The sequence below is a fragment of the Haliotis rubra genome, unplaced genomic scaffold (assembly GCF_003918875.1).
Source record: "Haliotis rubra isolate DU_JTF1 unplaced genomic scaffold, ASM391887v1 Scf118, whole genome shotgun sequence".
Taxonomy (NCBI): Eukaryota; Metazoa; Mollusca; class Gastropoda; order Lepetellida; family Haliotidae; genus Haliotis; species Haliotis rubra.
The window spans coordinates 1,364,692-1,388,716 of NW_025765092.1; the positions used below are offsets into that span (position 1 = coordinate 1,364,692).

Genomic DNA, 24,025 nt, shown 5'->3' on the forward strand with positions numbered 1-24,025 from the left:
GTGTCATGACACACCAAACAGACCTGTGAAGGTCCGGGTTAGAATGTGCCTTCATTACCCATACTTGTCGTAAGACAGGATTGGGTGGTCAGGCTCGCTGACTTGGTTGACACATTTCATCGGTTCCAGTTGTGCAGATCGAAGCTCATGCTATTGATCTCTGGATTGTCTGGTCCAGACTGGATTATTTACAGAACGCTGCAATATAGCTGGAATATTGCTGAGTGCTGCGTAAAACTAAACTCATCCACTCACTCACACACCAAGCAACTATGTACATAAGAATATTCCAGTTTACTTTCAATCTGCATATGAACATGAACATCGCAGTGAGTAAGTGAGCCATTAACAGGCCACAATTCAGTTTATCATCTGTAAAGCAAGAGTCCTCTAACAGTAGACTTTCCTTCTTTTTGTTTTGACTACATGACTTCCCAAACAACTAGTTTCAAGTTTCTTGTTGCATTACTTATAAAACTATTTGAGCAATTAGATGCTGGTGAACAGGAACTACTCAATTAGTAGTAGGCATATCATTATTCTTGATGCTACAACAGATGAATAGGTTCATCTTAAAATGAAACCTTCCAATGATATATTGTATGTATAGATCACATACTAGGGCCATAATGTTTCACCAGTACCTACATTGTACCAGTAATTTTTACTGAGGTTCAGAAGATACTTGAATCATCAATTTGTGAGATTGTGATACTCTTTAAATGGTACATGTACTAATGCAGTTGGCTACTGTAATGGTGGAAGTTCTATAGCCCTGCTTGTAAGCATGGCAGAACATTAAGATGTGGTGGTAATGGGTTACATGTCCGCTGCACTTATGTCATCAGTTTGGGCAAATTTTGTGTTTGGAAATAAGTTGCATGTAGATGTCCCTAGAAGGCACAGGTTTTAGAATTTTATTTCATATTTTCATACTATTTGTGCAGTAAGATATTCTAGTGACATCATCAATCCATCTTGCAAGATGTTAAAAGATACTCAGTTCTACTGGATACTAGTTATATCCTTGCTATTGTCATGACATGCTGAACAATAGACATACCATACACAATACACATGCATCACTCGATATGGCTAGAGACCTATCCTAAATAGCTTTACCAGGTCACATGGAAGTGGAAGTTGTTTTAATTATTTATCTGATTAACTCTTGCCCATATCTTTGGAATAATTTAGGTACAGTTCATGTATGCATATTCCCTTTTATGTATACACTGTTGGTTTGGTGTAAACACATGACATTATGTGATACTTGCATTTTGCATTATATGCTTTGTTGGTGAATAAGGGCAGTGCAGTATGAGCCTAGGAGGGTGTATGTAGGATATTTATTACTACTCAAACAATCTCATTAATATTTCATCTAAGTGCATGCTTCTGTGAAACAAAGATCTTGGGACATCCCATTTCAGGTCATGTCAGAATGACCTATTACAAAATTTGACCGACCACTGAAATGACTAACTGATAGTCAATATTTGCCAATCAAAAAGTGGCTTTTTCAAGCAATATGGCACAAGTTTCAAACTCACGACTTCCATTCCATTCCAAAATATATGTTGATGTTTTCAATTCAGAATGAGGAAAATGAACAAAAGTACTTTCGGGAAAGTCTAATGTATGGTTGATGTTGTATGACAGCATTTCCCATTGGCTATGCAGCATCTGTTCCATTCAAATGGTTATCCCATTGAAGTAAGAGATAGACAATAATTTTGACTGAATTACTCGAACACTTTAGAAGACACTTTCCGATTGTTTCTTTCCTGATCTGTTAATAGATGTATTTATTGGTTGATGTAAAGGTTGTTCTGATGTGACCTGTTAAGGATTTCTCGGTTTTCTTTGTTCAGCAGTAGCAAGAACTAAGACCTGACTTTAATGAGATTGTCACTTAATGACCAATGTATCTACATCATGAGAGGCAGCCCCATTTGTACATTTTGGATTATTTAAGTGTCATTTCTTTTCCACTAAACATGAGATTTCCAACAGTTCTTCTTCACCTCTGGCCTTATTTATTATATTCATTTGGTCCTTATTTCTATTTCTGTTGTATTCATTTATTCATTCATTTGTGTTTGCTTGTTTAATCAGGTCTTGTGAGCCTACCAGTTTAGCTGAAAAAATGCATAAACTTTATATGTGAAATTTCCAGCATATCAATACTACATTTCCCTGATATGATAATGCATTATCAGGAAAAGTAAATTCATATTACTACCTTTGAACTCAGTTTATCTTTGTAATAAATTCTGATAGATAACATTTTCTAGTTCTTCCAATGACCTCCTGCTAAAGCCTGCATGGATTTGCTTATGCTAGTTGCATTTCCCAGATTAAATGTTTTGGTTTTGATGGAAAGCTTGTACAACCAATACCATGTGTATACCTTTTGGAAATTGTGTGTTTGCTATTGCTGTTTGAAACTTACAAAAATGCCTTGAAATGATACACACAGTAAGCAGTAGTTTTACTGTTACCTTAATTCACCACTGTTGCTGTTTTTGACCACTCTTGCTGTGCTTTACCCACAATGCACCTTCTAGTTAGGTTAGTCCATTTGAGGGTTGTTTACTTGCAGCTAGTGATAGTTCTAGACATGCAGTATTTGAAGCAGATACTTTAAGAAGGAATTTGAAAATATTCTATCTCTTGGTCATACATCTGTGGAGTTGATCAGTTGTTGGACATATTGTATTGTTTATTTCTGCTTTATTTCTCTTTATTTTCCCTTTATCTATATTTTGGTTGATCCTTTCATTCTGTCATACCTCTACTTGTATTCTTGACATTCATTTTAATAAATTACCATCAGTTATATTCTGCACTACCCTTAAGTTTGTTTTATCTTTTTCTTACGTTCTTCATTCCTTACTGAGAACAATATCCTGACTGTTTTCTCAAAGTTACTATGTCAGTTTTTTTATGTGTTTTGCAATAATGTTTTAATACTTCTGTTTCCAGTGTCAAGGAAAAATTGAAAGATATTTTTAATGAAGACAAAGATTTCTCTGATGAAGATTATGAGAAGGTGAGAAAAGATTTCTTTGTCCATTCTAAAAATATATTATTCGATATGATATTGGAGTGTTTTGTGAGACAGTATGTTTAAATCAGAACTTGTCCAAAATTCATTCTTTCTTGTAAAGCTTGCTTGCTTCTAATAAAGGCATATGTTCCTTCAGCTGGCTCCAACGTCCAGTATATCCCTTATTAATGCCATGAAGTTCGTCAAGAATCCTAGACAGATGTGTGAACGTGTTCACGAAATGATCCATGAAATAACATCCAAAATCAGAGCTCTCAAGGTGGAACTCAAGTCCAGAGGTGAGTGTCTTATGAGTTTGTTTCTGTCTCTTTGCACCAAACAGACCACCCAGTTTTGATGCACACAGGTGCAATGTGTATAGTCATTGCTTGGTGACATGACTGCAGCGTAAATGCAATAATCACTTTAAAATCACAGAATTCTGGGTTTTTTTTCTAAAATATTGCTGTAACTGTAAATGGAATGCACACCCAATAACCTACTCTTGCATTCTGAATGTTATCCATGCAGATCTAAAGCTGTATCATGGGGAATCATGGGAGTTGCTGATTCGAAGATGGGCCAAGTTGGAGAAGGATTACAAGACAAAGATAGGGAGGTTTGACATCAGCAAGATCCCTGACATATATGACTGCATAAAGTATGACCTACAGCACAACCAGAAGACATTGCAGTTTGAGAGGGCAGAGGAGCTGTTCATGTGTTCTAAAGCTCTTGCCGACATCATTATTCCCCAGGCAAGGCCAACCTTTTTCAACACAGGGATCATGGGTCTGCCTACTCTGATGTATTTTTGTGATGGTGGGGTAGCCTAGTGGTTAAAGCGTTCGCTCATCACACCAAAGGCCTGGGTTCGATTCCCCACATGGGTACAATGTGTGAAGCCCATTTCTGGTGTCCCCTGCCGTGATATTGCAGGAATATTGCTAAAAGCGGAGTAAAACTAAACTCACTCACTCACTCACTGATGTATTTTTAGTTGCTTCTGTATCTAAACCAATAATATCAAAGTGAAACAAGTGTGAGCTCATTGGTTAGTATTGACTTTGTGTATACCCAGATTTAATTGAAGGTTTTAAATTGGTCTTCAGGAACCCATATTCATGATGTCAGTTCTTGGTTTGTCAGGTTTGATTTGATTATTTACAGACCACTGTCGTATAGCGGTAATATTGCTGAGTATGGTGCATAACTACATACAAACAGTTAGATTGTATTGTGAAAATGGACTGTCTATAGTTAGCCATAGCAGATCTATTACTAGGTACTGGAGTTCATCATAGTTCATCACAGGACATTGTGGTACAGTGGGAATGATGCATACTGTGTGATTCAACAGCATTCACTAATATTGAGATTTGTTACTTCAGGAATATGGTATCACTGTGGAGGAGAAACTACATATAGCCCAAAACTACTGCACCCCATTGATGCGGAAAATACGCAGTGACTTGCTTCAGTGTCTACACTCCAGTGACTCCACAATGGATGATAATGCCACAAGACTAGACTCCCGGTAATGTTTCACCATTGACAGAAATTGCAAATGAAAGTCTTAGACTGTTTAACAATATCTTAATATTTGAACAATGTGAACATTTTGGATAGCAATATTTTGTAAAACTTTGAATAACAAAATGTTGAACTTCCTATGTACTTTGTATGTTGTTGCCCATTAATTCAGTATATCATATTTTGAAGAGTTTTCTTATTGAAAGAAAGGGCTTCTTAATACAAAGAAACGGCTGACTGACACAAAGAACTGAATGACTGTTATTTCAGTGATCACTGATACTTCCAACTGTTCTGTTTGTAGGTATTCTAAAGGTGTTGCATCCCCAGAGAGATTTGTGAGGACACGCTTGTATTTCACCAGTGAGAGCCACATACACTCACTGCTCACAATGCTCAGATATGGAGGACTTTGTGATGTATGTATTTGTTTTTATTTTATAAGATCAATGATATCAGTTTGCTTATTGTCCCCCGCCGCAACCCGGAACGGGGGACTATGTATTCAGCAGCGTCTGTCCGTACGTATGTACGTCCCGATTCTTGTTAACGCGATATCTCATGAACTGTTGTACCCAATGTCTTCAAATTTGGTGACAGCCTACTTTGGGGGATTACGCAGACACCAGTCGATTTTAGTGACCTTGACCTTATTTTGAAGGTCACCACAACACTTTGACCACTTTTCCAACTCTTGTTCACGCGATATCTCATGAACTGTTGTACCCAATGTCAACAAATTTGGTGACAGCCTACCTTGGGGGATTACACAGACACCAGTCGATTTGGGTGACCTTGACCTTATCATCAAACTCTTCAAAACTCACCATTAGGGGATATGTAGACACATGTCGAACTGTTGACCAATGTCAATTTTCAAACTCTTTGTTAACGACAATATCTCAAGAACTGACCACTTTTCAAACTCTTGTTAACGCAATATCTCAAGAACTGTTGTACCCAATGTCTTCAAATTTGGTGACAGCCTACATTAGGGGATTATGTAGACACCAGTCGATTTTGGGTGACCTTGACCTTATTTTCAAGGTCAATACGCCACTTTGACCACTTTTTAAACTCTTATTAACGCGATACCTCATGAACTGTTGTACCCAATGTTTTCAATTATGTTGACAGCCTAATCATTGGGTGATTATACAGACACCAGTCAGTTTAGGCATCTTTTATCTGACAAAAATACAAAAAGTAGTAAATATGTAAATATTTCGTTTTTCTTTAGGGCCGGGGGACATTGCCTTATTAGTGGCAAACACTTGTATTGTATATATTTTAATAACAATTCTCTGAGGCATAAACACATTATATGTGTCATTTACATTGTTAAGTAGCATTTGGATTCCATTCTAATCTGATTTTGATGACTTGTTCATTGAGATTATGTTTGAATAATCTCTACAAGGTATTATATTTATGCTGTCAATCTACAACCAGAATTGGTAGTAAGATTTTGTTTTGTTTCCACTGGAAAGAATATTTAACCCTGAACATCAAATGTAGAGAGGCAGTCAGTAGAAGAATTCATTCAGATTCTTTTTCCAGCTGAATTCTGTTACAATGATGTTTGCAATCCTGACAACATACAGTGAAACTTGTCTAAACCGGCATCCCACGGGACCGAAATAAAATGCCGGTTTAGACAGGGTGCTGGATTAGACAGTGATGATCATTTTCCAACATGGCTGCCATTTACACTGTAAATTACTTGCCGGTACTTGAAATTTTGCCACCTTTAGCAGCATCAGTCTTAGTAGTGTCTTGTCAGGTAACGCACGAAACACAAGACCCATTTCCTGATTATCTAGCGTGCCAAGAGGATTAATTAGTGTATTGGACTGCTCATACCCATGCTGGTTTAGACAGTGTAAATTACAGTTAAAATTGCTTGTTGGCCCAGGAAAGTTGTGCCGGGAATATGGATTGGACAGGTGCGGGATTAGAGAATGTTTTAATGATCATAATATCGTTGTAAAATGGCGGGACTGGTTTTGACAGTGTGCCAGTTTAGACAGGTGCCGGTGTTCGCAGGTTTTACTGTAATTATGATGAATTTCTATCTCTGTAGCCAAAGAAAGATGAGCAGTGGAAGAGGGCTATGGACTTCCTCAGTGCAACAGCAGAGCTCAACTACATGACCCAAATTGTCTTAATGATGTTTGAGGACCCTAGCAAGGTATATTTCACATTAATATAGAAAGTAAAATTTAAATCTTTGATAGGGTATGTTTTTTGTTCCTTCCTTTCCCGTGAAGATCTGGGTTAGAAATGGTCTTTAGTAACACATGCTTGTCGAAGGAGGCGACTAATGGGATGGAGTGGTCAGGCTTGCTGACTAGGTTGACATATGTCATCACATCCCAATTGCGTTCATCGATGCTCATTCTGTTGATCACTGGATTCTCTTGTCCAGACTCGATTATTTACAGTTTGTCGCCATATAGAAGGAATATGGCTGAGTGCAGCATTAAACAACAATCAATCAATACTTCCTTCCATTGTTTTTGGACATAACTAGACACTGTTGTTTTACTGAAATTCTAAGATGCTGATTTTTAAGAAACAGATTGTCAATGTCATTGCCTTTTTTTATGACAATCAGAAAATGTCCAAGAAAATTGATTGTTCTGAATTCCATAAATGTACAGTTCAGGTAATTTATATCAAGAAAACATCTTATCCTAAAGAAACATGGATATGAAGATACAACTCTCATGAATACTGATGATAGCTTATTACTGAAATGATGTGGAAATTGTGGTTTTCGGAGTCCTCAATTTTATTGCTGGAGTTCATAACCTACAGATATCTGAGCATTCTTATTTTGAACATTAGGATTAAGGCATCAACTTTTATCAAAACTTATCAAAATCCTTTTGTAAGATTGATTTTTAAGAAAAATGAATACTTATTTGAATCAGGATCCCAACTCAGATGAGCGCTTCCACATGGAGCTCCACTTCAGTCCTGGTGCCTATACTTGCTGTGATACCAGTCTGGCTCCTTCCTGTAGTATGGGATACAGACCTAATCCAAAATCAGACAAGGTAACATGAAGATATGTTGATTCATATGTAGCAAACTGGTAACTTTAATCTGTGTTCTCTTGGTGCAGTCACACAGGAGATATATATATGTCTGTCTTGTCTTTCACCTCAAAGTTATCACCTATAGTTATGACAGTAGTTTTTATTGCCACAATGAGGCAGATATCTGATGATATCACAAATATTTTGTAATGAATATGAATATTGAGTAATCGATACAGTAACAAGTCCATATTATGTATTATTCAATATATTCAGTGAAATGATAACATACTATTTTTCTGACATGTTATGACCAGTGCTAATTTATCATCAGGACAGTGATCTGTGGTCACATTGCTGTCAATGGTTGGCCATTATCCTGCCAATTTGCATACTAGTATCTTGTTTTGATAAGGACCATTCAAAACTAATGTAAAAACACTTCTTTTTAAAAGAATTTATGAATAGTTGATTCTAGCAATCACAAATAATTAATTTAATTCATAATTGGATATGGTTCATTTCACTGTTTATCTGTCAGTAATCATAGCAGCCCTAGTAATTTAAACCCAGATCACTTTCACTATTTTCAGAAACATAGCTGTTGTTTACGAATGTCTTAAATATTATTAACTGGCTCAGTATGACCAATTTTATCGTGAGCCTTCATCTAGCAATATGTTACTTGCCATGATATTGCTGAAATATTGCTAAAACTGGTGTAAAACTAAACTCACTCACTCACTCATCTAAGAATATATGAAGTAATAGAAAAAATTCTTAAGATAGTATTAATATTGTTCAATATTGTCAACAATGTAGCTTCTGATTCTCTTTCATGACAGAAGGAGAAGGGTTTTGTAGAAGGTTCTATAAAGGGCTCAGCATCCTGGCAGAATTACACTTTACCTCCTGACCCCTTTATGAAGCCACGACTCTCACATTCAGAACATCAAGCAACCATTATGGAGTCCCTGGAGGTAAAAGCCCTCATTAATTAACTTACTGTGATAGGTGAAATTATAATGGTTTTGAAAGGTATATTCAGAGCTCTGGTAAACTTGAGCCATGATTATCTACTTACAAGTTAACATTCACTTAGCATATTCAGTAAATTTTTCAGCACAATATTGTTATACCATCATTTTTTAAATACATTTTGAATATTTAATGCACACTTGGGCAGATGCAAACCAAGTAATGTATATTATGTGTTTAAATCAAGTATATATTTGGAGCTCTGGTAAATCTGTTACTTAAAACCAACAAAATAATGTATTTACAGCTCATTTGTTCACACAAATTTCCCATATTATTGTTAATTATCAAGCTGTATTTCAACAGAACATGTACCTACAACAAGAATCAAAGCCAAATGAGATAGCAGAGTCAAACATGCCTGAGTGGGACTGGGGGACGGATGATTCTACTGAGGTAAGATGCAACAGGTCACATGGGAGCTGGAGGAGTCTTAAGTCTAGTCCATGACATAATCTGGTCCAGTGTGCCATACAAAACAATGTTAGCATTAAGTCTGTCGTAAGACCATGTTAAGGTATGGGAGTTACGGTCTCCTTAGCTCTAAGATCTCTTTGTACAACGGCACCCTGGTTGCCAACAGATCAGCAACACAAACTACAGACATTGATGCTGTCTTTGGGATGAGTTTGCTTTGGAGTATTTATGATATTGATGAACCTCTCCTAATACAAGAGCTGTAAACGTCTACCTGCCTTAAGCTGTGTGGGGGTTTCCATTTGTTCTCAGATGAGAGGAATTATTTTTGGGTTCAAGGGGAGATAACTGTTTGGTTACGTGGTGGACAGAGAGGAACATTTGGGGTTCTGTGTTTTTTATCAAAGACAGAGGGAGTTTGCAATACGCTATCACAAGAATACTAATATCGTAAGTACTCTCTTCTTCAAGGTATGAATTTGGACACATGTTGGCATCCATGAAACATACTATGTTCATGCCACACTAAATGAATCCATTGAATGTCCTATGGACTGAAAAATAGATCGACTTATTGAGTCACAAGATAGGGTCTTTAGATGGATAAGTATTTGTTTTTGTGATGACAGACAAAAGTTTCAAGTCCTGACACAGATGAAGAAAAGCAAGTGCCTGGAACAAGGGAGTCTGATGAGACCCTATCTACAAACAGTGTCTCGAAACCCATTGCCATCTCAAGAAACTCTTCCAGTAACAAACTGAGTGGAAGTTGCCCATCAGGTAATCTGTCACACATTAAGGACATCTTATTTCTACAGATTCTGCATTCTATCTGGCTGTAACCATATTGAAGGGCTGATCAGTTGTTTTATGTGCAACTTTCATCAGGAAACAATAATTTTGAAATTTATCCTATGGCACACTATGCATTTCATCCTTTGTCTTCGATCCAAATGTTGAAACACCCCTAAGATCACTTTCCTGCTTCAGAAGTCTAACCCTAACACCCAACTGTCACATGATCACCCCATAAACAATGGGCTGAACACTATGGCACTAACTGAATCTAGATTACATGATGTTCCCAGCGCACTCATTTTATTTCTAATTACCTTGATGTATTGGTGGAAGTGCTGAAGAGAATTGATCTTTGGGCTATGGGAGTAGGGATGTAGATTCTCAGGATTCTCCTTCATCCTGAACCAGCAGCTTCTGTATTGTAGCTCCATCCAACATGTCTTGCAGATCAGCTAGGCTTTCAGGATTTGTGATGTTCACAATGAATTGTATATTCATGTCCTTAACCTGAAAGAGAATGAGTGTGCTTGGAACATCATGCAATCAGTTTCCACAGAATACAGGCAGTGTTCTGCCCATTGTTTATGGGGCGACAGTGAACATGTGTTGGGATGAGATGTTTTGAATCTGGAAACTTGTCTTACTAGTGAATACACAATGCCATTTAGAAAGTGGTCAAATGTAACATGTTATATTTGGGATTACACTTTCTTAGTAAAGTACAGATTCTAGTGCTTTTGTTGGGTTGAGTCCCATCTGGGATTCGAACCCACACCCACAGTCAGACATCTAATCGCCAGCACACGCCTAACCTGTTCAGCCACCACAGCTTCAGTATTACATTGTCTTAGGAGCGTTTCCACTCTAGTGTCGAAGAAGGAAGAAATACATGTGTAAGATAGAATAAGTATATAACTATATACAATTTTCAGTTTTTGAAATCTAATATATTTTTTGAAGCAATTATAACATTGGCCTTAAAAGTCATGTGTTTATGCTATGTTTGGCCATACATAATGGAATTTTAAGACCTGTTACTACCTGTGTGGATTCAGAATGTGTCAGTTAGCAAGCCCTATGTCTATTACAGCCATCAGTCTTTCCTTCCTGTCCTTCTACAGCAGTGTTCGATATTAAGGGAGGTCCTGGAGTCCTTTTGGTTTACAGCTGTAGTGTCTGAATCAAGGGACCCCAAAATCTTTACCTCTTAACATGAGGATTATTTTGAGGACCCCTTGACTTCCACACTTAATTTCGGACACTGTATAGCTTACAAGTGGGTATGGTATTTTTTGGTGCTTTTGAGATGGTACCTTGCATTTTCTTCTGCTTCATCTTTGGCTTGTAACACCATTTTCTGGATCACTGTGGCACACTCATCATTGTGAGACATATATATTATTCACTTGGCAGGAACAAATGGTGGACAGAATTTGGATGACAAGAAGAGTCGTAGCCTTGATGATAAATCTATTGACTCTGTTAGAGACCCAGGTACGTTGTCACACTGCATGCTAGAGTTTACAGTTAGGTCTTTTGCATGGTTTTATATCATGCTTGAGTACATTTTGAAAATGCGTTTTTCCAACTTTCCAGTGTTGGCTAAGTTCTAATGACCCATATGCATTGAATATTTTCAAACATTTGCATAGATTCATAAAGGGAAAATGTTATCCCTCTAAGAAAAACAAACTTAGAAGAATGTTAAAGGGTGTTTGTTTCCTCTAATGTTCAAGATAACAAACAAAAGATACTTTTGCCAATTGTACTGTCATGCATTTTGTTTGTGTTTGTTTGCTTATTGCATAATGGGTATGGTTTCCAGTGTGACAATAATTAGACGTGTGAATTTTGAAAGTGTATGTTAGCTCCCTTAAATGTAGTGATGTTTTATATAAAATGGTCTCTTTCTCAAACAAAAGCTATCAGAATGTTTCAGGATATGAACTTTCATAATGACCATCGCATCCGTTCCACAAAACCATCGTAGTGCTACGACTGTCATAAGTCTGTGTTAGAGAATAGGAGTTACGGAAGTCGTAGTGGAGGCTTTGAGGAACGGGGCCCTGATCTTGGAATTGGAAAGGTAAACTTATTGATATTAAACTTATGGTATGCAGAAAAAAAGCGCAGCCGAAGTCTAGAGGACAAAAACTCTAATGGTGATAACACATCTGAACCAGGTGAGAATTGAGCTGTGACCTGCTCATGTTGCCTGCTTGTTTATATTGCTCGTTACCCACATTCACTCTCCAATATGGAACTTGCCTTGCTGTTTGTACATCTCCTTTCATTTCAGACTCTGTGCTTGTACCTATCAAGCTGTTGTATACCCAGTAGTTGGCACACTAGATGGTTCTAGCTGATTGATTTTTTTTGTTAAAAAACTATTGCTATTTTACTTTTATCATCTGATGGGTGTTTGGTTGTATTTCAGAAGTTAGTTATTATAACACAGTGAGTTTCACTCCTTACCCAGCAGTAGTGTTGGTTGGTTTTGTTAATGATGAATGAAAATATGAAAACATTCCACTAAGGAAAGAGTATCCTCTTTGTAAAAGATAAAGAGAGAAATCATATTATATTTATTATACTCTGGAAAGCTTACTTAATAGAAAAGCTTCACATTGACATTTTTTCATGATATACTTGTTTCTACCAGATGCACAATATGGTGTTGCATGCTCATACAAATACAAATACAGAATGGATACAATGTTTTCACATTACCAGACCTGGGGGTTTAAAAAAAGGATGGCTATTTGTATCATTAAGACAAATACAATTGTGGATACTGGTAAAACTGACAATTCTGTTTTTGGGAAGGAATAAACTTCAAAGTGGCAATGGCTGAAGTTTTTCAGTCTGACATTGGAATGCCAATCTTTGATAGCCTTGAGGCTTTGGAGTTCGTGTTATGATTAAAAATTATTAATTAGAGTCACCTTAGAATTACCTCAAAATCCCACCTTACATCAGTCATTCATGCTTAAAAGTATATTATCTATACCATACATGTATTTAAGAAATACAGTTCGCTCTACCACCATGTATAGTGTAATAAAGTATTTTTTATGGAATGGCGATGACAATGAGTCACTTTCATTTGTGGAGCTTGTGTCATGATGTTTGTGGTGTGTAGAACTGTATAGACAGCTGTTGTGCCTGGTTCTGACTTCTATGATATTGCAGTGACATTACTAATTTAGCATAACCATAAAAGCTTGCTGTTCACTCGCTGTGGTTTGAAACACATGTGTCTTGTATGGTCAACAGTAACATGTGACTTGTCTCTCCTTGTTTATTTAACTCACACAAACAGGTATTAACATCTCAAAAGAAATGCTTATTACTTTAATGTGTACAAGTTTGATCAACAGGACAGCTGTGGTCCCATTTAGCTTGATCAGGCATTAACATCATTGCAGTTACTATCATTGCTATAATATGATATACATCACTTGAGTATTATTATATATAAATGATGAAACTCAGTGAAAATTGGCGAATCATTCTGTCCGGCTCCATGCATGATATTTGCACATGCTTTACGTCTGTCCGTCTGCATAAACTTTGTCCAGAGCATATCTCTTAAAAGTTTACATGTTAGGTTCACCAAACTTCACACACATGTTAATCATTACCCATTGATGTGCCTTTTGCTATTTTAATTTTTTTTTCCAGAACGCATATCTCTTAAAGTTTACATGAATTTAGTGCTTTTGCTGTTTCCATGGAAACACGACTTAGTGCCAAATGTGTTTGATTATTTTGTCCAGAGCATATCTCTTAAAGTTTACATGTTAGGTTCACCAAACTTCACACACATGTTAATCATTACCCATTGATGTGCCTTTTGCTATTTTAAAGTTTTTTCCAAATTTAGTTTTTTTGCTGTTTCCATGGAAACATGACTAAGGATGTGACTATGAGGATGTCATCTAGTCCGGAGCAGATCTTCCAAACTATACATGCTAGCTTCATCAAACTTGGTACACATATCAAGCATGATCCCTAGATGTGCCTTTTGGGGTTTAGATCCAGATATGAATTTTATTTTTGCTGTTTCCATGGAAACATGACTTAGTGCCAAATGTGTTCGATTATTTTGTCCAGAGCATATCTCTTAAAGTTTACATGCTATGTACATGCAAAATGTATTTGATGTGTACCTGACCAAGGCATATCATCGAAACTATACATGCTAGGTTCACCAAACTTAATACACAAGTTAATCATGACCCACAGATATGCCATGTGCTAAAAAATAGCAATCTTCATCTACGTCCAGTTCATTGTGTTCAACATGAGACAGTCAAGTTCAATTGTATGTCAGGTTTCCACGGAAAACACAAAAATATCTGGTTTCCATAAATTATTACCATAATCAGTACATGCCAAAACTATTATCTAACATGTATATAAAGTTTAGTAGAGTCAAAGAGAAAGTCTTGTGAGCTGCTGATCCTTGTCACATTATATATATCAATATCAGTCATTTCCATGTCCCAAAGTGGGAAGCGGGGGTATGTTATCTTTGCTCACTTCTACACTTGTTTTGACCACTGAACATAGGTAGATTATGTAGTTGTCAAGGTCCAGTATGTGCATTTTATATATGGTCATTTTCATCAGGCTATTTGTCTTTTCTTTGTGTGTTATTAATGTTTTAAATGGCTACATGTGATGGTCAGAACTGTGGAATCATTATGAAGAAACTGATATTGGGACAGTGTGTTCAAGTATCATGAGTGCCAGAGGTTATCAATTATGTTGAGGTTAAAGTGCTTCTATGCGGAGCTGTAGCCAAGTGGGTTAAGCTTTTACTCATCATGCCGAAGACCCAGGTTCGATTCCCTACATGGGTACAATGTGTGAAGCCCATTTCTGGTGTCCACTGTCCATCACCGTGATATTGCTGGAATATTCCTAAAAGTAATGTAAAAACTTACTCAGTCTGTCAAAGAGTTTCTCATCTGATTATTAGGTCTCTTCAAATGAACATTTGTCGTTCTTTTTTTTTTCCCACTGAATAAAGAAGTCCTTGAAAACATGTTTCTGCAGTGGAATTGTGTTTGAAATGTGACTTTAGCTGCAGCCTTTTCCATAGTAGAATTAATAAAACATAACAAGTCAAAGTACACTTGTGAGTTAACTGTTATGGCATGATTTTAGCAACTGAATTAGTGGATAAAGAGTACCTTTAAGACACATGGGTATAAGTAGTCGTCAAGTCTTGTTAGTATGGATTTGACTGTAGTAAATATGTGGTGGACACCCAAGGAAGACCTTATCTTGGCTTTCATGGTGTGGATTCATGCTGTCAACCATTGCCACGTCATAAAACCTCTCCTGGTCACTCACTTGCTCACTCAATAACCTTACACATCACTATCGAAAGGAAGTCACATTTTGTCATGATAACGAATTACATATTTTCATCTTAAGAATGTCATAAAGTCAAACTTAGCTGATGTAAAGGTATGCATGTAGCAAATCTATGAAGACACCTTGCATGGATGGTGTTAGAAAGGAGTCATTCATCACAGGACTTTTCATAATTTTAACAATATTTTGTTTGGTATCATATTTTGTATAACATTTGTTGGATATCATGGTGTGAACACCAAGAGTCAGTATCACAGGTGTTTGTCATCAGTCATCATTAATTTCTTGACATCTTTGGTATTCTATTTGATAACTGAACAAATATTGATGGGTCATATCAAGTTTGGATTTTAGAAAGTCTCCTTATGCAAATCTTGTATGATAAAATTAGGTCAAATTACCAGAAACTGGCCTGATATATGTTTCCAGATGATAAGTCGAATAATCTTATTATCTTGTGAAAATAACTTTCAAGTAACCAGGAAAAGTAATCAGTTTTGTCAATTTTTTAAATATAAAATTCAAGATCTGTCTCCAACAACTCTGGGATGATAAGTGTCTTTAGGGAAAAGAATCAGCACTTAAGTACACTGTTAAATGTTGATTTCAGTGTTGTCATAATGATATTAATGTATAGGCTAACTCCTTGTTTGTTAGTTTTCACACTATAATGTTTTAACTTACAATGCAACATATTTCATTGCATTTATTATATGTCTCCATATACTGTTTGCCTTTATTAAACTACTTGTTTGAAAGGCATTTTGGAAGTTGTAAAGATGAAGGAAAACCAAGTTCTTTCTTGCAATGAGTTTCGGTTTAGGTACTTACACCATTATCAAGTATTTATTACACTAGTTATCTTAGTTTGACTAAAAATATTTCATTGCATGGTAATGACTGTCAAGTTGTCAGCTGTATCCTTTTAACACCCTGGTCCTTACTTTTTAAGGAATTCCTTATCACTTGGTGTTTGACAGATTGTCACTTGTCATGGTGGAAATAGTCTGGCTACCATTATTGGTTGAATAATATTATGATCCCTACCCACCATACATATTACAATTTTTTAAAGTGATGAGAATGAAGTTAATTCTAATCGATAGGATATTGAACAAATACTGTTGCTTAGTTAGCCAAAGTTGAGACACTGATTGATCTAGTGATAAGAAACAAATGTCAACATTAACATACGCTCACTTATCACTTCATGCTATTTTGTACGGACTGATTATCAGTGTATGATAATAGAAAACATGTAGACACCGGACATCTTACAAAGAAAAACCCATCACAATTACAAATCTGGATAATTTTTATTTACATAAATATTTGCAGTACATATATGTATTGATGAGGAGATAAGTTGACAGTAATCTACAGGTACTGCAGTGTATTTTGTTATCAGAGAAAGTATTTCTAATCATAGTATTGATTTGAATAATGGACATTATTTTTCAATTGCCTGTCACATTATAGAGGGTATTTTGGTTGGTTTACCTTTGGTGAGAACCTGATCATGTACAAAGACTCAGCGGAATTTACACATGTAATATGATAGATTCAAATAATGTATACCCATTCACCATCTTTATCTTATCTTCTAGTAAAGTACTCCCTTAAAATATATTTTGGTTGGTTGCAATATTACAGAACATGAAACAATACCCATAAGCTGTTCTTAACACATGCTTATTTCTTGCAGCATATGTACAACGTCACTACAAAACTGTCAACTTACCGCTATCGTCTCGGCAACATCATTCCTTTTCGAGCCTTTTCTACCTCAGCACTGATGTGTTTAAAGGTAAGAAGATGTATTTTCTATGTTAAGTCGGTTATCAGAAGCACGGAATTATGCATTAACTTAGCTTGCTCTATATCTACTCCTTTAATCAAATATCATTTGAATGCTGTTTCATTGCATCATTTTTCATCCTACTCAGTGAATGCCGTAGCTTTGTGTATTTTGCATACATTTCACTTTGTGACATTAACAAAGCACAAAATTATCATCCAAGTGAATGCTTTGGCAGACCAACTAAAACATAGGGTTTCTTTTCATTGTTCTTTAGCCATAGTGTTGTTTTTTTTCTTTTTCATATCTCTCACATTGATGCTTCATTTATAATATCCAAGTTAAGGATAGTTGTGTTTATGCATCTATATTTTTCATACATTTTTATTTCATAATTAATGCACCAGTCAGGGTTAAGTTTTCAAATCTGTCATTAGGACTGACTTTTATTTGAGAAAAAAGATATGCAGACTATGTTAAAGGGAACATATTTTTAATACAATGGAGTATCAATTTACCTCTTTTTGTGTGTGTGTCATTTGGTTAATTTAAATGCATCAAACTCTTTCTTTAATTTTCTTATTTCTTGTAAATTGTTATGGATGTATATGAATAGAATTTATGTTACAATAATTAATCCTGTTTGTTTGTGTGTTCCAGATATTGGTATGCATTAAAAACACTTTCATTCCTACACCCTCATATTCCTCTTAATACAGACCCATTTTCGAAATTCTTCAAGATAACATCCGTAAATGACATTTCATATATCTTTACAAGACTTAAAGTAGGTCATGAGTGTTTTATAGTTCATAAAGTAGATAATTTTCCATGTGTGGACTTACTTTCAAATTATTATGAAAGTAACCAGTGTGAGAAACTAACTAATTACATCACTAATAGTTTTAATGATATATTTGGAAAACATCTAAAACCCTGAGTAATCTCAATTCTTCTTTTGATGCTATTAGGCATTTTTATTCATTTTCGGAAAGCACTGCCAGTCTCTAGAGCTAAATACCCAGGATCACCCTTATAAAAAATATCATCCTTAAATTTCCAGTACTTTTTATGCTTCTGATGTCTCTGTTTCCTCTTAACCTTTGTGTTGTCAATTTTGTTGCTGGAATATAGATTTTGTTATGGTAACTGAAAGGTGTTAGAAAAAAATTGTAAGTTAAGATCTTTCCCTGTTTGGCAAGAGTAGTTTTTGACCATTGTCACCCAAGTGTCTATATTTGGAGCTTTGCACATTGAAAAATTGCTAAGTAGTGACCATACAGTCTAAAAGGAAATATGATTTTATGAGCATGATAACAGCCATCTGATATTCTAGTTTCTTTTCGGAGTACCTTGCTTCTTTCATCTAACCCAGATTTATTACTGAATGTGAAATTCAACATATTTCACTCTTATTCATTCGCTATGAATGTTGACTATGGCTCCTCCACAAACTGTAGATTCTGACAATTTCAGTAGCCTATCTTGCTTGAATGTTTAAATGGACAGAATGTGCATTCAAAAGGAGTATGTTCAATCATACAGTGAAGACCCAACTTTAACTGATCAACCATTTAGATTGAGTTCCTTTCAATAATTGTTGATCATTATGCCCCAATGTCCTGTCCTGCTGATTAAGGGTTATGGTAATGACACTTCAAGGAAATAAATAATACTGGAAATCTAAGGATGTATATACTTGATATGATATTTCATTTACAGCTTTTGTCTGCTTGAAGATGTGTGTCAAATGTTACTAATATCACCATTAATTGTGTTCCCATTCACACTCCTTCAACTGCTTGCTGAAGCTGCATATTAAACATAGGATATATTTTTATTTCTCAAACAAATAGGCCCAGGATGTTTATTTTAGGATGGATGTTTTTGTATTTTTTGTATATATTTCCTCAAAGATTATCATTTATAATAAGGGGGACTAACAGTCAAGATTTGTCAAGGATGAGAAAAAGGTTGTCATTGGCTTATGGTCAATAATCAGAAAACTGCTTTCCATTCAAATGTAGTTAATGTAACATTGCTTGATGTTGATGTGTTGATTAATGTAGAAACGTATTAGTTTGTAAACTTACAGCATGGAAGTAGATATATGTTTGATCACTATTGTGTTAACAAGTTGAAATAGCATAAACAAAACCTTGTCAAAAAACATTCAGTGAAGTGGTTCTTCTCCAACTTTGGAAATGCAGAAGAACATGATGTTAACAGTATTTCATCAAAAATCATTGAAGACCATACATAGGCTTATATTTGTCATGCAAGAAACATCAGTATCCACAACAACTCTCTTTGAATAGACATGACCATCAAACTGCCAATACATCTCTCACTGAAATCAGATCTTAGTGCTTGCTGCCCCTACAAGTTGATTGGAGGACATTTAATTACAGGGCTTGACAGAACAGCCTTTTGCAACTTTGACCAACGGGTGAAAGTACTAATAAAAATTGACCGTATCCAATCAGAAAGCAGCTTTAATTAGCTTTATGGCACTAGTTTCAAAGTGGTCACTTTCATTGCAGACAACAAATTTTAAATTCATGAACTGGATGGATAAACATTCTGGAATGTCAAATAGATTACCCAAATTGTTTTGCTTAACTTCCCTGTCTACAGAAAGGATTTTAAGTCAATCAGTCGTTTAGCCTGTAACTACAGTTCCAAATACCTTGTACATGTATTCACCTTTTCAAGGTTGAGTAATTAGAAAGCACATTCAAACTGTCATTTTCCCACTCTGGTTACTAACGTTTTGATCTGTTTGACGAGAGGTTGTTCTGACAGGACCAGTAGTAAGATGTCCCTTAGATCTTTTGCAAAGTGGTAGTAGGAATTAAGATAAAATTTTATTGAGATTGTCAAATTGCATACTTCTGTTATCCATTTGATTTGAAAAGTCCACCTCAAATCTCCCCCTGAAAGTTGTATTGTTTCAGTGTGTAGTCACTATTTCTTGTTATTGTTTTTAATTTATTTCTTCATGTCAGTTTAATCATTTTGCAGATGACCCAGATATGATGCAATTCTGGCTTGCTTTACAAATCAATGAAATTGGTACCGTTTGTTTATGTTAATGATACATTATTAGCTAGTTTGCACCTGTCCTTTGTAACAAAATTCTAAACTAAGCACACAAGAGTGTCTTAACTTCTTTTTGTTTTTCATATGCATGGATATTTCAATAATGTGTGCATTGGTTAACCTGGACCCATTTAAGATATGCTTTGGTTTGAAAGTTTGTGTTAATATTGTTCTGTAAGTGTGTAATGCTGTTGTTTCCCTCGGATACCTTACACCTGGAAAACTTCCCCAAACAAAAACCTGTACTTGGTTCCTCCACCTTCCTAGTTCAACAATGAAAACTCCCAAAACTACCCTCATACTCTGTAGCTTTTCACCATCTCATTATTTCTCCGGATAGGAATATTCTTCTTAACTGTGTAAGTCAGTTTGGCTTTTTGCGTTTTCATGATTGTTTTCTTATAAATAAATTACCCCATGAGGCTTATGTAGGGATGTCACGATTAACTCATGTGTTGATAATAAATTTATACCTGAATAAGTTTTGCAACTATTCAGGCTTGTTTAACCACACATTCTCTCAGGAAACAAATGATTAAATTGATTGCCAAAGTATATCATAATGAGGTTTAGTTTACCATGCATGTTAGTAAATCTGACTAATTGCTATGAACAACCTCATGTGGTACAAATAAGTGTAATGAATTGTACCTGTGAAGTAGCTCAATCGTGACACCCCCAGTTCTAGGACTAGATGAATCCACATTATCCCTGCTTCTGGTTAAATGGGTATGATCTGCCTACAACTGCTTCCGGTATATTTTATATACAGTACTTGAATCGCAGGTGATAGCCTGTAACCTCAAACTGAAAAGTAGTTTGTAATAATGGAAACAGCACCTTATAATATATTCTTACAATTTTAAATGTTACCTGACATCCAACAAATCTAGTTCCAGACATAATTAAATATCTGATGTGTTACAGATGTTATGATGCCTTAAATAGTATGGGATTTTTCATTCCCTGCTATAGTTATATGCTGATTAACAATATGTATAACACACACACATTGCCAATTCATGTACCTCTAAAGACACTGAACATATATTTATTAAAGCTATATGCTAACACATGCATTTGAGTACATTTGCCAAGCTTTGAATATGATGAGCATTAATATTCTGATACATGTCAACATTATCATTGTATCGTCATAATCTCCATCCTCATACTCCCATCTCTATTTATGATTTCATCCATTGGAAATGCATATATGAAGTATCTTAACTGATACAATAATTTCATTTCTGCAAGTGTTCTAATGATTTTCTTGTCTACTCTTTATGATTTCTTTGTTAATAATTTGGTTATCTTTCTGTCAGGAGGCTCTTTGCTACTGTGCAGTGTTTTGTCCGGTATTTTTTTATTTAACTTTTATCAATAGTACCTAATATGGGATAACCTAACATTTAACAGCCTTTTATGTCCAGGTTATATGAAAATATGCACTGGGAACTATATATGCTTCTAAACTGGAAAACTTACAATAGCTATCTTTGAAATAGCACCATAACACTTTGTAATGTTATCAGTTCACACTGATAGTAAATCACTGTCTCAGAAGTTCATAAATGTTTGGAAAATGAAGTGATTTGAATAATAGGATATTTAATGTTTAATATGTAGGTGTGTCATTGATTGAAAATTTGAGTGTCAATATATCAACTAAAATATCTCAATATATTGATTATATACATAAGACATACATATATTATCGACAGCTGAGTGTATTTAGGATTTAAAGCAGAAAGGATTAACACAGAGTTTTCACTGATTTGAGAAACTGCGTAAGTCTAAGGTATCTCCTTGGGAGCCATTGTTCAAAACAACCTTAGCACTAAGACTGTTGTACTTCTATTTTAAGGTATGGGAGTTAAAATCACTTTAGTCATAAGATCACTTTGTACACCCAGATCTAAATGGTAGTTTTTACATAAAACGATACTTTTGTGTTTGCTAAAAATAATAATGTAACAGAACTTTCAAAGTGATTTGACACTAACACCATCAGGATCTCAATCTCCGCTTAATATCAATGAGCAATAGTTAGTCATACACACAAACTGTATGTAGATCAAATTAGTCTTCTTTTCATAGAAAACAGTATTTCAGTAGGGCAGTTAGCCTGATTTCTTAACTGCAGTGTCTCCCATATAAGTACTCACATCCTATTTTCCACAGGCTTATTAAGTACTAGTTTACTGTTGGGCTCAGCAAGCACGCCCGATCTCATGACCTACCAGCTCAAGAATGATGGTGGTATGTCTCATATGGTGCTGTTTGTTATAATTTGGCTTAGCTTTTCTTGCCTTAGTTATCACTACTGATTGACTTTTCAGTCCTATTGCACTCTTGTGTTATTGTGAAGTAATGAAATATTGATATGATTAATCCAAATACATATTTCCATTTGAATCCAGATTGCAGTTTCAAATGTTTTGGCTTGTGCGTGTTTTAACTCAAGAATCATGAAAACTGAGCCTTTTGACTTTAAGCTCACCTGTCTGAAAGTCAAGTGAGGTTATGTCGTAGCCTTGTTTGTATGGTGTCCTTCATGCTTCATCTGCCACCTGTCATAAAAAAAATTTACACAAAAATATCAGTAGCTATGAAAGCAAAATTCACATACTTGTTAAAAATAAAAATGATGATCCCAGTTTGTTTAAGATGTTTTGAATCCGATTTTCAGTATGGCCACAAGAAATAATGTTTCATATTTTCACATTCATTCACTCTTTGTACGTCAGTTGTTCTCTAAAATGAAGAAATTAGTAAATGTCTATGACCTACATCTCTTTCATCTTTCCTCCCAGATCAAGCTGTCAGACATGCCCTGATATATAACATACTGCTCAAAACCATTTCAGACCCAAATAAAACAGTCATTTACATTTGAAAGTGCTTTTGTCCTCAGTTTCTTGGAAGAAAATATTTCAGTAGGAGTTGAAGCAGCAACTGTATGGTTCATGTTCTGATTCGGTTAATATTTTACACTTTTGACAGTGGCACCTGTTTTTTTTATCTTTCGACACTGTTTTCAATATATAAGCAAAAAAGTGTTTCCTTGAAAATATCTTTTTTTTGTCTCAAGCTTTCAAATATTTTGAAATAAGTGAAATGGTATCACAACATTTGTGGCCTTTGTTTTGATTACAAAATTATCCAAAAAGTTCAGTTTAGAATACCATTCAAGAACAGAAAGTATATTTTGCATGTTGATTTCAAGATTGCAATAGGACTATCATGTTTCTCTATTAACATGTTTACTTGACTTTTATCACTCACTCTCTCTCTCTCTCTCTCCTTTGTTCATCATCATATTGGTTTATTTTGCAAAGTTATCATTTCTTTCCCCTCACAAAGCATCCAAAAGGAGCACATTGGTAACAGGTCTGTATGTCAGTGCAGTGTCCCAGTAGTTATAGGGTTAAGGTGGTTGTCCTGTTAGTGTCCTGTTGTATCAAGCATCATGTTGCAGGGGACTTGCTTTGTTGCAGCATGGACATAGCAAACTGTAAATACAAGTATGGACATATATAAAGCTGTGGTTTTAATAAACCAGTGTTCAACAAATCATTAGAAAAATAGTCTGGCTATATGCTTACATTATTACGTTATTGCATTACAAGTGTTATAATTCAGTTCATTGATCAGTGACATCAATTCTATTTTGCTTTTGCCCTATGTTTAATTCAGCAAGCAACATTATGTTTTGGGGTGTTCGTGTTGAGAATTTTTACTTAGATTTGGTAGGTTATTTGTAAGAAGCACTTTCAGTTTGTATTTAATTTGTTATATCTTTTCCTTTCATTTTTGGTCAGTAGGGTAATGTAGTGGTTAAAACATTTGGTT

At 35.3% G+C, this 24,025-nt stretch overlaps 1 protein-coding gene across 16 annotated transcripts in view; it reads left to right on the forward strand.

Annotated features, from left to right (window-relative positions):
* Positions 1–24,025, forward strand: part of LOC124259141 (inositol hexakisphosphate and diphosphoinositol-pentakisphosphate kinase 2-like) — a 75,573-nt gene that overhangs the window by 45,142 nt on the left and 6,406 nt on the right. For 3 of the 16 annotated variants that reach the window (XM_046693239.1, XM_046693258.1, XM_046693245.1), the window contains 16 exons: positions 2,989–3,055; positions 3,210–3,351; positions 3,584–3,810; positions 4,444–4,589; positions 4,890–5,004; positions 6,669–6,776; positions 7,522–7,647; positions 8,475–8,609; positions 8,974–9,063; positions 9,714–9,864; positions 11,296–11,376; positions 12,003–12,065; positions 16,976–17,077; positions 17,729–17,734; positions 20,093–20,143; positions 22,355–22,432. In XM_046693239.1, the coding sequence (XP_046549195.1) occupies positions 2,989–3,055; positions 3,210–3,351; positions 3,584–3,810; positions 4,444–4,589; positions 4,890–5,004; positions 6,669–6,776; positions 7,522–7,647; positions 8,475–8,609; positions 8,974–9,063; positions 9,714–9,864; positions 11,296–11,376; positions 12,003–12,065; positions 16,976–17,077; positions 17,729–17,734; positions 20,093–20,143; positions 22,355–22,432 (1,688 nt within the window). Of the gene's footprint in view, positions 1–2,988; positions 3,056–3,209; positions 3,352–3,583; positions 3,811–4,443; positions 4,590–4,889; positions 5,005–6,668; positions 6,777–7,521; positions 7,648–8,474; positions 8,610–8,973; positions 9,064–9,713; positions 9,865–11,295; positions 11,377–12,002; positions 12,066–16,975; positions 17,078–17,728; positions 17,735–20,092; positions 20,144–21,495; positions 21,529–22,354; positions 22,433–23,536; positions 23,564–24,025 lie in introns of all 16 variants that reach the window. The other 13 variants (XM_046693291.1, XM_046693264.1, XM_046693251.1 and 10 more) reach the window with 13 other exon arrangements.